We start from the raw sequence: 14,028 nt of genomic DNA on the forward strand, positions 1-14,028 counted from the left end.
ACTGACTAAAGTCCATTAATTTTGGATACATCTGGCATGGGCTCAGGCGCAATTGCTTCAGCTGCATCACTATAATCTGACCATAGTGACAGGTCCATTTCAGTGGATGAAACAGCCACTGAGAATGTTTTCTAAGCAAATCTCTGTAAAGTCAGAAAACCCTGAGATTCAGAGGTATTGGTATGAAATTTATTTGCCTTTTATGTTGCTGTTGATGTTGCAGTAAGCAAATGCTTGTCACTGAAGCAAGTGGATGATGTCTCCTGTTTGAAGAGGCACAGTGTAAATATTTTCATAACCACCTACAATCACATTGCTTTGCTGAGGAATACAGATAAATTATTCCCATATATACAGCACCCATAGCTGCCAAGTCTCCCGTTTCCCCCGGGAAACCCCCGTTTTTACTTACCTTTTCCCGGTGGTCCCCCATATCACTTCGTCTCCTGTTTTTCTCCATTATTTTCTCCTGCCGGCGGCCATTTTTTTCACCTAATTTGCCCTTCTATGGGCACAAAAAATGGCTGCCGCCGGCTTCAAAAGTCGCATCTACACATGACCGGAAGTGCGTAGATGTGACTTCCGGTGTCAGCGGCAGCCATTTTGGTGCCCATAGATGGGCGGCCCGACACCGGAAGTTGCGTCGATGCACTTCCGGTCATGCGTAGAAGCTACTTTTGAAGCTGGCGGTGGCCATTTTTTGTGCCCATAGAAGGGCAAAGCGACACCGGAAGTTACGTCGCCGCAACGTCCGGTGTCACACGGCTGCCGGTCCCGGATTCTGCAGTCCGGAACTTGGAAGGTAAGACAGCACCTCTTGGAGCACGTAGGACCCAGGGCAGAAGAGTTATCTGCAGATGACAGCTTCCACACATGGATTGCCCATGCTGGATTTGAAATTGTACACATTCTGTAGCAGCAAATAAAATGTGATCTAGGGTCATCGTTTACAGCAAAACAGTTTCTGGCATCTTTGTGGAAAAGCAGCTACAGTTATGACCTCAAGGAGCTGTGAATTATTGACGTTTCCCACCAGGATGTTTCACATATCTCTTCATGCTTGTGCAACACAGAGGTCTCTTGCTTAGATACAGCACCAGTAATGAGGTGCCAGTACTCATATCCAGTGTTCGAAACTCCCATTGTTCTAGGTGCATTTTGCGACGGGGAACTTCATTAGTGTGAGCAGTTTCTGAGCTCTGGGCACAGTACCGAGGCTAAGATTTCAGATTAAAACTGCAGAGTGAAAGGAGAGGAGGGCCTTTTTCTGCCTCCCCACTTCCAGCTACTCTCTGAAGACTGGAGAAGGGGGGTGGTCAGGAAAAGGACCAGACCATGTGAAAAATGAACATACTGTATTATTTTAGCCGCAGTTCGTTCATCTTCAGCTATGTATTCTTTCTTATAAAAAAGTGTGCCTAGTTGTTGCATCCATAACCTAGGTTTAAGGTGCCCTTTTAGCTCCTAACTTTCATATCTCAGTTTCCAACACTACTCATATCTTGTCACAAGTGTCATGGGTGTAGGGACAAAACGGCTGCCATGAACAGCAAAGAAAAGGATGGCGGTTGTACTCTGTACCAGTGAGTATCATCACAAAAAACACTGATTAGATGAATGGAGTCGCCGAGTCTCCATTGCAGCATTTTACGTACTGCACACAAGGTGCAGTAGGCGGGTTGGGCCAGCAACAACCACAACTGGGACCCCAAAAGCCCTTTAGAACGGCAGATAAATGTCTGTTTCATATGTTTCCTTTATCCCTGTGTTTGGAGGTGTTTAATAGCAAGTGAGCCATACCTGGATGACTCCGCTTCATTTGGCAAGCAAAGGATGCCAATTTTACTTAGGATGCCAGAAACCACTGCAAACACCTCAGCTGCTAAAGCAGGGGCGGAATCATACAATGGAGCTCCCTGGCAACTTCCTTTGTGAATGCACCACAGTAACTTGCTTTAAGATATGAGCAGTGGGATTATGGGCCTGACCAGGCAAGGAGCACACTCTGTCTCGCTGTTTTGGACAAGTCACTGTCTTTCAGCCTGAACCACAAAACAGGGTTGATGCAAGAGAGAGAGAAAATGTGACAATGAAATATTTGTAACGTGTCCCCACCATTCTGCACAGGCTGGGAAAGGAGTTTTGACAGTAAACAATTACTAGCAGGGGGCTGTGTAAAGTTTACCTCAGCAGCAGCTTACGTATTGTTGCGCAATGGAGAAACAGGACGGTGGCTGGAAATGAGTGATTGTGATGAATGGAACTGTATTTGTGCGATAGGTTACTGCCTTTTTTGTAATTTAAATATTAATTGAAAAGATAAGGTCAGGGGTTAGCAGACACTTGGCTTCTCTCTCTCTCGTCTGCCCGTGGCTTTGATCATGCTACATCTTTCTTTGTGCTTCGTTCTCCAGAGACTATCTCAGGGTCATGGCCTGTTTCCTAGTCAAGAGGTATAAACCTACTGGCTTAAATATTTGAGGCCCACAGTTTTTAGCAGGGGGGCTTCCCCCCTTTTTCTTTTTTGTTTCATGCTTTCCCCATTTCCCACATAACCCAGAGCAGACTAAACAAAACCAGTGTGAAATCTCATGGCTTGATGCTGCTATGGTTATATTTTTTAAGCTGTCATCCATTCATTTGTACTTGTGTTTATTCCCTGGATTTACAGCTTTTTCAAGCCTTTTTTGGGGGGGTGGATGTTTGAAACCTTTTGAGGGGTGGGGGAAAGGATTGCAGTAAGCAGTGGCCTATGATTAAAGCCTAGCGTTGTTTCTTTCCTCTGCATGCTGCTCTTGTGCAGTAGTGTCACACATGGTAGCATTTAAGATGCCCTTCACAGCTGAAGTGTTTCAAACACTAATGAATGGAAGTTTGGTCACATAATGCAGACAAGCTGTAAGGCATGCTTTGCTGAATGGTGTACGGCAGTGGCCTGGGAAAGGAAGAGAGTTATAAATTGTGTCAGTTAGCCACCCAGACAAAATGAAGCCATGTGGAAAATCAAATCTATTAAAGTATGAAGACTGTTATAAGCTGGTCATTCTTAAAAGGTCTCAGTTTGCTGTACGGGTAAATGTTTACCTATTCGCCCTAGATCTTTTTCACATGCTGTCTTACAAGATGATGTGCAGCATTTGATAAAAATCAACTTCTCGCTCACAGGCCCCCTTTTATCAGCAATGTTTATTGTCTCCAGTTTACCACCCATATCCTGAAAGGTACTGCTGCACATTAATTGAATAAGGAGTGTAAAAAGGATGGCGAAGTACAGCAAGGTCAGGAGATGGCCCCTACATATTTTAAGACCAAAGGGAACGGGAGGACTCTGGCTGCTGAGAGAGAGAGAGAGAGAGAGAGAGAGAGAGAGAGAGAGAGAGAGAGAGAGCAAAATGAAGCTATGTCGGGTTTTTGTTTCGTGTGGTTAACGCAGATTTTAGACATTGACTTTCAAAACAATGTTGTCTTTAACACCCTTTTTAGGCTTCAGATGGAGTGCCATAGTGGCACTTGGTTTAACAAAATCTCAATAATGGCTGAGTGGGACTATTGTGGTATAGTGTATATTGTGATAGGTTAGGATGTGGGAGGCCAAAGTTCAATTCCGCACTCAGCTGTAAAGCTTGTTGGGTGGCCTTGCTCAGGTTTCCATTTCGAAGCCTAACCTGCTTCCCAGGATTGTTGGCTGGGTGGATAAATGAGATAAGCAACTATAAAGTATGGTTGTGCACTGAAAAGTCTGGGAGACAGGACGAATAACAAAAGAACCATTCACATTAGATTCACAGCCTTTAGAAGAAGCACTTGCCTTCTCCCCCATCTGAAAGCTGGAATAGTTTGCATTTCTTGTCATCTATTTTTCTCCATGCAGTTTTTTAAAGGCACATATGTACCATATGAAGGCATGTCTCCCTGGCACACTTTGGTGTGATTCCCACAGTTGCAGTATTACCGTACTTGTAGTATTTGCCACAATTTTAAAAAAAAACACCACGACAGGGTATACCAATAGTTTTTGGTGGAATGTGGCTGTGTTTTATAAACAGTGTACCGGTACTTTTAGGGTACTTTTTAGCCCCAAACCATCACGAGGTGGCTTCCGACATATAAAAATACAATGTATACCATCAAAACATCTAAAATACTAGCACAAATAACTGTAAGAACATCTGTGGGACACCACAGCAATAAAAGAACAATAAGAGCAGTACTCAACTCAATATAATTTCATTAAAATCAGGTCAAATAATTGAATCCCATTCAGCACCAATTCAGACAAAAGAACCACGATATATATTATAGAAGGGAAAGAAACTTGGAATCAGTATATATTTGATGCCTGTTTGAAGACCTGCAGAGGTTAAGCCATTTGCACCTTATTTGGAATTGAATTCCACCAATGGGTCTCCTGCTGAGAATGCCCTCCTCTCCCTCATGTAAATGGACTCTGTTGAATAGTTTTGAACCTAGAAGCATCATTAATATTTGCACCACTAATTTGCCATTTTGGTTGCACATTTCAGGAACAGACTGAAGAGACATCCTCACAAGAATCTGCAGAAGATGATTAGAAGACCACCCATTGCAATTTCTACCTCATCAGCAGTTGGGTCTTTTGAAGGGAGAAGACACTGCCTTGACCACTTGCTTCTGTTGCCACAATCTTTCCACTTTGGCCTGAGGGGGGACGGGGAGGGGGGGAATCACATAACCTTAAAAAGGACTTATTAATCACCTTTGTTGTAATCCCTTCACTGCCCCGGTTTTTAGTGAAACTGCTGTAATACAGGGGGACACAGATTAATGATGCAACATTTAATTACTGTTTTCTATTTTATTTTGCTTTAACCTACTAATAGTTTGTTTGAGCTGCTAAGTAAGGGTGAATGGGTCAGTAAATCTCTGAACCGGGTTTTAAGTCATTCACTGCACTGCATATAAATAAGACTTTTGTAAAATATTAATTATAATGGGCATTCAAATAGGAAGGCCTTGGTGTTTGACACCAGTCCTTACAACACCTCTGACAACCCACTCCCCTAGCTTAGTAATTTCCCTGTTTAGAACACCAAAGATAAGGATTAGATACTACTCTTTTTATAGCCTTGTTCTAGATTTGTGCTTGATTGATTTTTATTTTTTTTAACATTACTGGTATTTCAAGATACATTGATGGCTGATATTTTTTCACTTAATTCAGCTGATATTCAGGAAAGAAAGCCACAAGAAAAAAAGGTACTTTTACTTTGCGAAAGGGAAAAAAATGACAAAGATACATTGTATATTCACTAATACACATATATCTGCAGAAGTAGTACTCAACCGAACTCAACAGCACACCTCTGTGGGAACATATTGACATCTCTTCAGGTAGACTGTGCTTTCTGGGAAGCCTCTGTTGCTGGCAAAGTGTTGACAGCAGACCCTCTCTCACAGCAGACATTTAACAGCTAAACTTCGAATTTAAAACAGTACCTCAGAATTGTTCTGAATCATGGTCATAAACTGGAACTGAGGGCAAAGAGTCAAATTCTTTGTTTGACTTAACTCACTACTGTCGGTCCCGTTCTATTGTTTCTAAACAGATGGATCTCTGTTCTTAAATCACACATCTCAATGCAACAGCCAACACCGTGTACCTCAAGTGAGCTTGTTATTACTTTTCAGCAATATACCTTGACATAGGATGGTTTGCTGGGCAGCTTTAACCCAGTTACATGTCTCCACCTTTTTCACTCAAAGCAGCACTTTTTAGCCACAAATGCAATATTACCCCATTTTCCAATACTACCTCTGATATTTACCATTAACTCAACAGTCATATAAACATTTGCTGCTATAATCATACAATGCAGATTATTATTATTGGGTAGGTAAACATTAATTTCTGCATTTCCCCCTTATTTCTACTTTTGTCACCTAATTGCAGCCAAGGAGACAATACTTTTAGTGTTTTTCAGCATAACCATTCCCCCCCCCTCTTTTTATGCCTTTACTCTGCTAAATTTCTATGTAATATACCATTAACTTGAATATATTTTTGTACCGAATTGCTCATAAGGTTTGTAAGGATAATTTTCTTCGATAACACTACATGACAGAAAAAAATAATAATTAACCGCAATGTTTAAATATTACTGTCCAAGTTTGTACCTCAAATAATTTTTTTAAGGAAATGGACTAGTTGATTGACAAAGACCTACCTCCAGACTATAAATGGAATGAACTTGTTGTTTCTTTCAGCATTAGTTTTTGAGAAGATTGAAACATTTAGGACTGCAACAAATCCCTGATCAAAACTATTTTTTTTTGTAAATGAACTTTGTGGGAAATGAATGCATTAATTACCTTTCCTATTAAAAACAACCCTTCAAAGAAACTTGAATCTTTGTAGGTGGGAGGCAACAAGCTCAGCTTTTTGCATAATGCAATCACAAATATGTGCGTGTGTTTTAAAAAACTAGTAGATTGTATGTGAATACTTTTCAAGTATCTTCCATGTATTTTTCACAAATGTGATTTTTTTTAAAAAAAATATGTGTCAACCAGATTTATTTTAAATGCTTCTTATGTAGAGTTTAATACCTCTTTCTCTTTCTCTTTCTCCCTTTCTATGTCTCTCACACAGCCGGTATGTCTACTTGTTAACATGGTTTCATAGCTGCCAAGTTCTCCCTTTTTTTAAGGGAAATTCCCTTATGCTGAATAGGCTTCCTCGCGAGAAAAGGGAAAACTTGGCAGCTATGCATGGTTTTACTATTTGGGCCAGGGGTAGTTTCTCAGGAAGGCTTTCTTCAGTATGACTCAAGTACTTAGCCAAATGCAACTAAGGAAAACTACTTCCTGGCTGCCTCACAGTAGAGAACATTAAGACAAGCGCCTCACCAAGGGACTTCTTGCTGTGGATCACCAAGAATGAAATTAGCGGCAGGGTAGCGGTGGAATTGGCATCCTTGCGTTACCAAACTGCCTTATGGGCCCTAGTCATGTCTATTCAAGCTGTTGCCCGGGATCAAAAGCACAGAGCACAGTGACTATGCATGGGAGGCATTTTAGCCCCCTGAAAAGCCCTCCACCTTTTCCAAAAAGATTGCAAGGCGCTCTAGAGCAGCACCCCATGAGGCACAGTGGGTTACTGTTTGAAGAAATTACCTAATTAATAGAGGCACTGGGTCAGGACTTGATAACATGCTTTATTACTTATATCATGGAGTTTTAAGATGCACACAGGCCACACTCCAAAACTCTTATAAGTGTCCAAGGTGCACCCGTATTCAATTCAGGAGGGGAGAATTTCTCTTCAGTTTTAGAGAGTGTTGTGAACACAAAATGGGAAACCCCCATGGAGAAATGCATTAGAGAGACTCATTGAAGGGAATTAGGTAGCTCTTGGCAGCATGGTATATTTCTGGAGCATCTGGGTTTGTGTAACAGCATGAGACGAAACAAATGTTATCAGTATATGTGGGTCAGATATCAAACTCCAAGGGACTTTACAGCTCTGATGAAATAAAATTTTATATTTTCTGTAATATTGTAGAACAATCAAAATACATTACTACCTCTCAGGGTCTTCTATACCTCATTTTTCAGACTTAAAAAAAACTGCTTGTGACCACTGAAACAGAAAGATCATCATAAAAATTTATATATATATAGTTTATTTTTGTGGGAGATAAATTTTATAGGACTGTTCTTTGCTGTCATTGGTCACAGCTAAATAAGACTGGACATTAACCTTTCTGCCATTTCTGCAAGATGGATGTACTTGCAGAAAAAAAGTATCAAGATGTATAACTACAGTTTACTTTTTCCTGTTTTCCTTGCCTGTCTCCTAACTCTTCGCTTTGTTATTCATATAGAGTTTCTGACTACGACTGTACTTTGAATTGCTTGCTTGTTGAACATGTTCTTTTAATGGATTATCACCGTCTGTTCAGCACAATAAACATAATAGCCGCTGTAATCCCCATGTTGTTTGATTCCTAGTGTTTTGTCACAGCTCCATGAAATAAGCAATAAAGTTTGGTCCCCATGAACCAAGTTTGTAAGAAAAGAAAAGAAAAGAAAAGAATGCATGCCAGTTATCTTTGTTCAAGCAACATGGGTCATACATGAAAGATTCATATCAAAATATTCCTAGGAGATATAGCCATACTATGGTGAGCTTAAAAAAAGTATAAACACACTTCTGTATATTTATTCAGCAACTTTGGCCGTACAGCTGCTTTGACCCAGCACACACAGCAAACAAGAGTTTTGATATATCCACAGATCAGACCATGGTCTAGGCCACCCCCGCCACCATGCATTTCATTGTATCATGGTAGCTACATGTTGAAGCATGTTTTTGAAGGAGATGGTGGATAAATTGCTTTAAGAAACTACACTAAATCTACTCTCATTCGTAAGGCATTCCTGTATTGGAATTCTTTGCAAATGGAATTGCCACATAGGATCCACATTATATGGAGCATTGTGCTGTATCTCACTTATTTAAAAACACTTTTCTCTGCTATGCACCACAGTATTTTACAGCAAGTGCATTTTTAAAAGTTGGAAGTTCCTAAGGCACATGTACTGTATAATATTCCCCATTACACAATTAGGTAGCACACATCTCTAATTGTGTGTAATCGTGTGGCAAGTGTTTGGTGTTTGAAAGCACACTTTCCTTTTATTTTACACAAGCAAATGTGTGCGCCATCCCACAAGCATGGTCATTTGTGCATAAAATTTGGTGTGGCTTCCCCCCAACACCCTGCTTTGTTTTCCCTTAAAGACAAGAGCAGGGGAGGAAGTTGGAGGGAGGGAAAATGTGTCAAGTTGGTTCTGTAGGATCAAACCCGCTTCCCACTGACAACAGCAGTAACAGCACATTATTTGTCCACATGGACTCGGAACGGCACAAGACAATGCAATGAATGAAAAAAACTAAAGTGAAAGAAATCTGGAAAATTCCAGAACAAAAGGGTAAATATGAGCTGGGATTATTTCGTTTGCACTCTTCATTTCTTTGCAGGTCGTGGCCCCCCCCCCAAAAAATACAAATCCAGTATTCTTATAGCAACCTTTCATACATAAATAAACATTAAATGTTTTAAGAGAAAGCTCCGTTTATATTTATTGCATCAAGACTGCAGTAAACTGGCAACCTCCAGCACAGATTAACATTTCATTGAAATCACTGGACTTTACTTCCAAGTAAATATGTTTAGTATTAGGGTGTGTTAAAAATAAAGGTCCTCCAGCAACTACTGAGTTGGGTGGGCTTAACTGAAGCCAGAATTTTTTTCCTTAGAAAATAGGTGTAACACAAAGTAGTTGATATGAAGCCAATATTTTTCCTTAGCAGACACATAAAGTTATATGGTGCATCTCTTGTGTTCCAAAGGAAATATGTTTAAGAAAGACATATAGTAATTTTTCATTTTCTATGGAACACAGGAAGCATTCACAATATTCTTTCTATCTGCTTTCCATTAACAACTTCAGAGTTGTTTCCAGTCATTTTAGTAATTATCCTTGACCTGGAAAAACTGACCTTGAACACTACATTTTCCTCATGCTAAAAAAAAGGAGGGGGATCTGCATACATCAATTTTACTCTTTCAATCCTCAAAGCTCTAAATTATGGATGTGCTCAAGGTTCTATATACTCCCAGGGATGTGCAATCCTGACAGTGTCTTGTCTTGAATAAACAAAGGCCATCAACGGCATTGCCAAATGCACAAATCATTTTGTTACTGCATACAGAAATGGACAGCAAAGAGGGTAAAGTGACAAGTCTTTTAGTAGTTGGAATTAAAAATGAACAAATCTGACAAAATGCACCATAATCAAATATATATCAGGTAGCGCCCGAGATTCCTAGGACTTTCATTGGAATGAATGCAAAGGTGAAGGCAAACACGAAATTCCACATCTTGTGATATATTCTCATTAGCCAAAGGGGCAATGAGGTGACGGAAAGCAGATTTTGAAGAAGCAAATGTTCCCAGATATCACAACCCATAGTATCTGACAGAAGCGTAGATACTGCAAGAGCCACATTATAAATCCTGACCTCATCATTCAGACTTTATCAGTGAAGTTTCCATTCACTGGGATCATAAGTGCGCATAGCTTGTGACACAACAAGCCCAACATAAAGCCCTTTCATAGATGCATAGCTGCCAAGTTTTCCCTTTTCTCGCGAGGAAGCCTATTCAGCATAAGGGAAAATCCCTTAAAAAAAGGGATAACTTGGCAGCTATGCATAGATGCTTTAAGTATTTATAGTTTTCCATTAAAAGTATCATGTTTCCATACTTTGCAGTCATAAAATAATAAATAATTTTCAAAGGCTTACTTGATAGCAGACTTCTTAATAGACCTTGGAAATATGTGGAAAATCTCCAACGTAAAAGTAACTAATTGACTGGTTACTGTGAAAGTCTGTTAAAGATCAGCTTCAAGGCAGTAAGAAGATACAATGCCCTCACACCGGAGTATTCAAAGCAATTTATCTTTTGGTTCTGACATTTTGACCACTTACAATCACCTGTTAACTGGTATGCAAACAAAAACATTAAAGTGACATAGAAATTTTTCTTCTGCTCAGTCTGGAATAATCCCATTGAACACAAAATAAATCTTGAATATGGCACAATACACTTGAAAGGGGGAAACCCAAACTTTTAGATCAATGTAAACATTGTATTGATTTTAGTTAGGAGCAAACAATATCCATGGTCACAAATAAGGAAAATCAAACCATCACATTCTCCATCTCCAGATAACTTAAATACAATTTTAATTTGGGAAAGATAGTTTATTGAGTACAATAAACTAAAACTTTCATCTTATTATATTACTGAGAAGACACATAATCTTCTCAGTCCCATATACGTTACAATCCGTGTCTCAGTTTTGAATCTTTCTAAAAGCTATCTATCTCCCGCTTTGAAATCCTATCTCCCAAACGTGCCTTTGTTCAGGAGAGCTTCCTCTTTAAGAAGGTTTCCTAAATGTTATTAGTAATTAAGAGGAGGTTTTTAGTATATGAGTTTGCTAAAACAAAGCATAGCACTTTGAAAGACATCACCATGGTGCTTAATTAAAGAAAAACTTGGGAAGGGCTGGTAAATAGTTTGGCCAAGATCCTTTGTAACTTGAGAGAGAAAAACCCTCAGGAGACACTGCTAGATAGTTCAGATCTTTAGTGTTGCAAACTGTGGACACCACAGGATCATGTTTGCTTTAATTGTTAATAACATCATTTATTGTTTATTCACTTGATTTGATGCAACAACACAGGGAAGTTGTTTTGCTAGCAAGTCAAGCAGAAGATGCCAAATCAACAAAGTGTAATAAAGGGCAAGATTCACCTAATGAACCCCATCGGCGGAAGTCCTGCACAATTGTTCCATCTGGCAATCTAATATGCTTTCGTAGATGGAACATTTTGTAATAGCACAATGCTGAATTCCACCCACTGTCTTAAACACACAGTTCATCCCAGTGATAATAGGAAGCTTCTTAATACTTTTGCTTTGATGCTTCATGATAATAGGCTCTCAATAAAAGGAAATGAAATATATACCCTGAATCTCTCAGCTTCACTTTTATTACGTATGTAATGGAGTCAGGCACTGTGGTCCCCAAATGCATTCCATTGTTTCACAATGGAAAACTGCTGCATATTAAATACAGTCACACATTTTAAATGTGGTTGCCAGTTTGCTAATATGTACTTGTGTTAATTCATGAAGCACTACACAAACTGGGCCCCAAGTACCTTAAGGTACATTCCACATCTCCCTAAGGTTTAGTTGGCCTCCACCAGGGACCAAGTCTTTAGAGTAGCAGATCCTGCCCTGTGGAACATTGCCAGTTGAGGTTGAGCAAGAACTATTCATAGCTTATTTCAGATGCCTTTTGGAAATTTTAGGGTTTGGGTAGGCAATCAGAACCTTCTCTTTTTAACCAAACAGTTTCATACCCTCCAACATGTTCCCAATGAAAATAGGGATGTCCTATTTCATTATTATTATCATTATTATTATTATTCCCCACCCATCTGACTGGGTTGCCCCAGCCACTCTGGGAGGATTCCAACATATATTAAAACATTAAAAAAAAAACCTTCCCTATACAGGGCTGCCTTCAGATATCTTCTAAAGGTTGTATAGTTACTTACGTACCTCTTTGCCTCGGTGGTACATTAATTCCATACCTTCCAACATTTCTCTGATGAAAATAGGGGCGTCCTAAGGATAAGCGGGGACATTCTGTGATCAAATCAGAAACAGAAGTGAATTCGGTACTGTTCTTGGGAAATAGGGGCGCTTGGAGGGTCAATTTATTGATATTTTAATGGTGTGGCTTTTTATGTTGCATACCATCTTGATATAATTTCCACGAAAGTGCAGATTATAAAGATGTAAATAAATATTGTGTGTATGTATAAATGTATGTATATGTATGGTTACTGTGGCAAGGATGCCCGTATATATGAAGTGCTTTCATCACTCAAACACCCTGTACAGGTGTGATACTATGTTACACAAATAATTTCCCCTGTGCCCTGCACACACATGTAGGATAATAGTAATGATAATTATAGTGTAAGATAAACCTGATGTACAAATAGCTTTTGTTGCTGAGCTAGAAAAAGAAACAGTTTGACTGGAAAAAGTCATTCATACAGCTGGCATCTAAATTAACTATAAAGACATCTGTGCCTTTAAATACATTTTCATAAAGCTAGTTTCAAAACAGTGTACTATTTCAACAAAGAAAAAGTTAAATGTTTTAAAAGCTTCCCCTTGCAGTCAGTGACAAAATTCCAGCAGTCTTTATAGCCCATAGGATCACTTTACAGCAGACTTTAGATATACCATGAAAGGCTGTCTGGAATTTATTATGAACCAAAAATGCCACCAAACTGGAAATTTCACATGGGGTGGGGGAAGTGATATTGTTCTTTTACCCTGATATTCTGTAGATGATGTAATCCAAGTATTATTATTTACAACAAATTCATACGTTATGCAGGCAAGCTGTTCTCAGGGGATATGTGTGGTAAATGGAGAATACCAGTGGCAAATAGAGTTTACATCAAAGCAATCCTAGAAACCTCAAACACTTATTATTCTACTCATGACCTTTGCTTTTGTGCAGAAGGAGAATACAACGGAACATAATGGTAGCACTTACCGAAAACTAAACATTTCTATTTAAATGGTTGCTGAAAATGAGATGAAAACCTTTATGTAAACAATGCAATATAGCCTTCTAATACTGTGCACCCTTGTTAAGTAGCAAATTGGCAATAAATCCTGAAGACATTTTATTAAATTTATGCCATTAAAAATGTAGGGTTGCTGAGGTGATAAAGTATCCATTGTGCACCAGGGGGATCATGGTTTGAACCGAGCGTAAGACACAAAGTCATGTGTTTGCGATCTCTCTTGAGCCCTCTGTGCTTATGTAGAGCATTTTTAAAAAATAATTTGCCCAACTGTCTGTCTCGCCTCAATATACGCAAGGCCATTGCTGCTGCCAGAAATTTCCAAGCGACTGAGGTGAACGTTAGTCATTTCACATGAAGGCTCACTTTTCATAAAGCCTTTTTTGTGAGAGGGGATTTCCACTCACCTTCAGAAAGTTCAGATATGGCGACTGCTTTTCTGACTACCACATGCTAAAAGTTCTTATTCCTTTCTGTACTTGTTTCTCCATCTTGTTTCAGGGAGCTTAACGCCCATTCTTAAATCTCCCAGAGCAAAAGCCCTGTGACATTTTTGGGCTTACTCCCAGACCACTGCTACAGAGCTGGCCTCAGAAGAGGGCTGCCCATTTCCAAAACAGGTCAAGCTCTGGCAATTCCCTCCAATTTACCAGAAAAGGAGCCCACAATTACCAAAGGCCTGATCTCTTTACACCTCATATTGGTTTAGCAATTTCCCTTGCTAAGATCCATACGGCTCCTCCACAAAAGCTTGAGCTAATTAAGAATAAAACCTCATTTTCTCTTCCGGAAT

At 39.5% G+C, this 14,028-nt stretch overlaps 1 protein-coding gene across 2 annotated transcripts in view; it reads left to right on the top strand.

Moving 5' to 3' along the window:
* The window catches only part of HMGA2 (high mobility group AT-hook 2), a 135,322-nt gene extending 127,356 nt beyond the window's left edge, over positions 1-7,966 (top strand). For both annotated transcript variants that reach the window (XM_035128506.3, XM_035128509.3), the window contains one exon: positions 4,524-7,966. In XM_035128506.3, the coding sequence (XP_034984397.1) occupies positions 4,524-4,534 (11 nt within the window). In that variant the 3' untranslated portion in view covers positions 4,535-7,966. The remainder of the gene's footprint in view (positions 1-4,523) is intronic.
* The last annotated feature ends 6,062 nt before the right edge of the window (positions 7,967-14,028 follow it).

The sequence above is a fragment of the Zootoca vivipara genome, chromosome 9 (genome assembly GCF_965207765.1).
Source record: "Zootoca vivipara chromosome 9, rZooViv2.hap1.1, whole genome shotgun sequence".
NCBI lineage: Eukaryota > Metazoa > Chordata > Lepidosauria > Squamata > Lacertidae > Zootoca > Zootoca vivipara.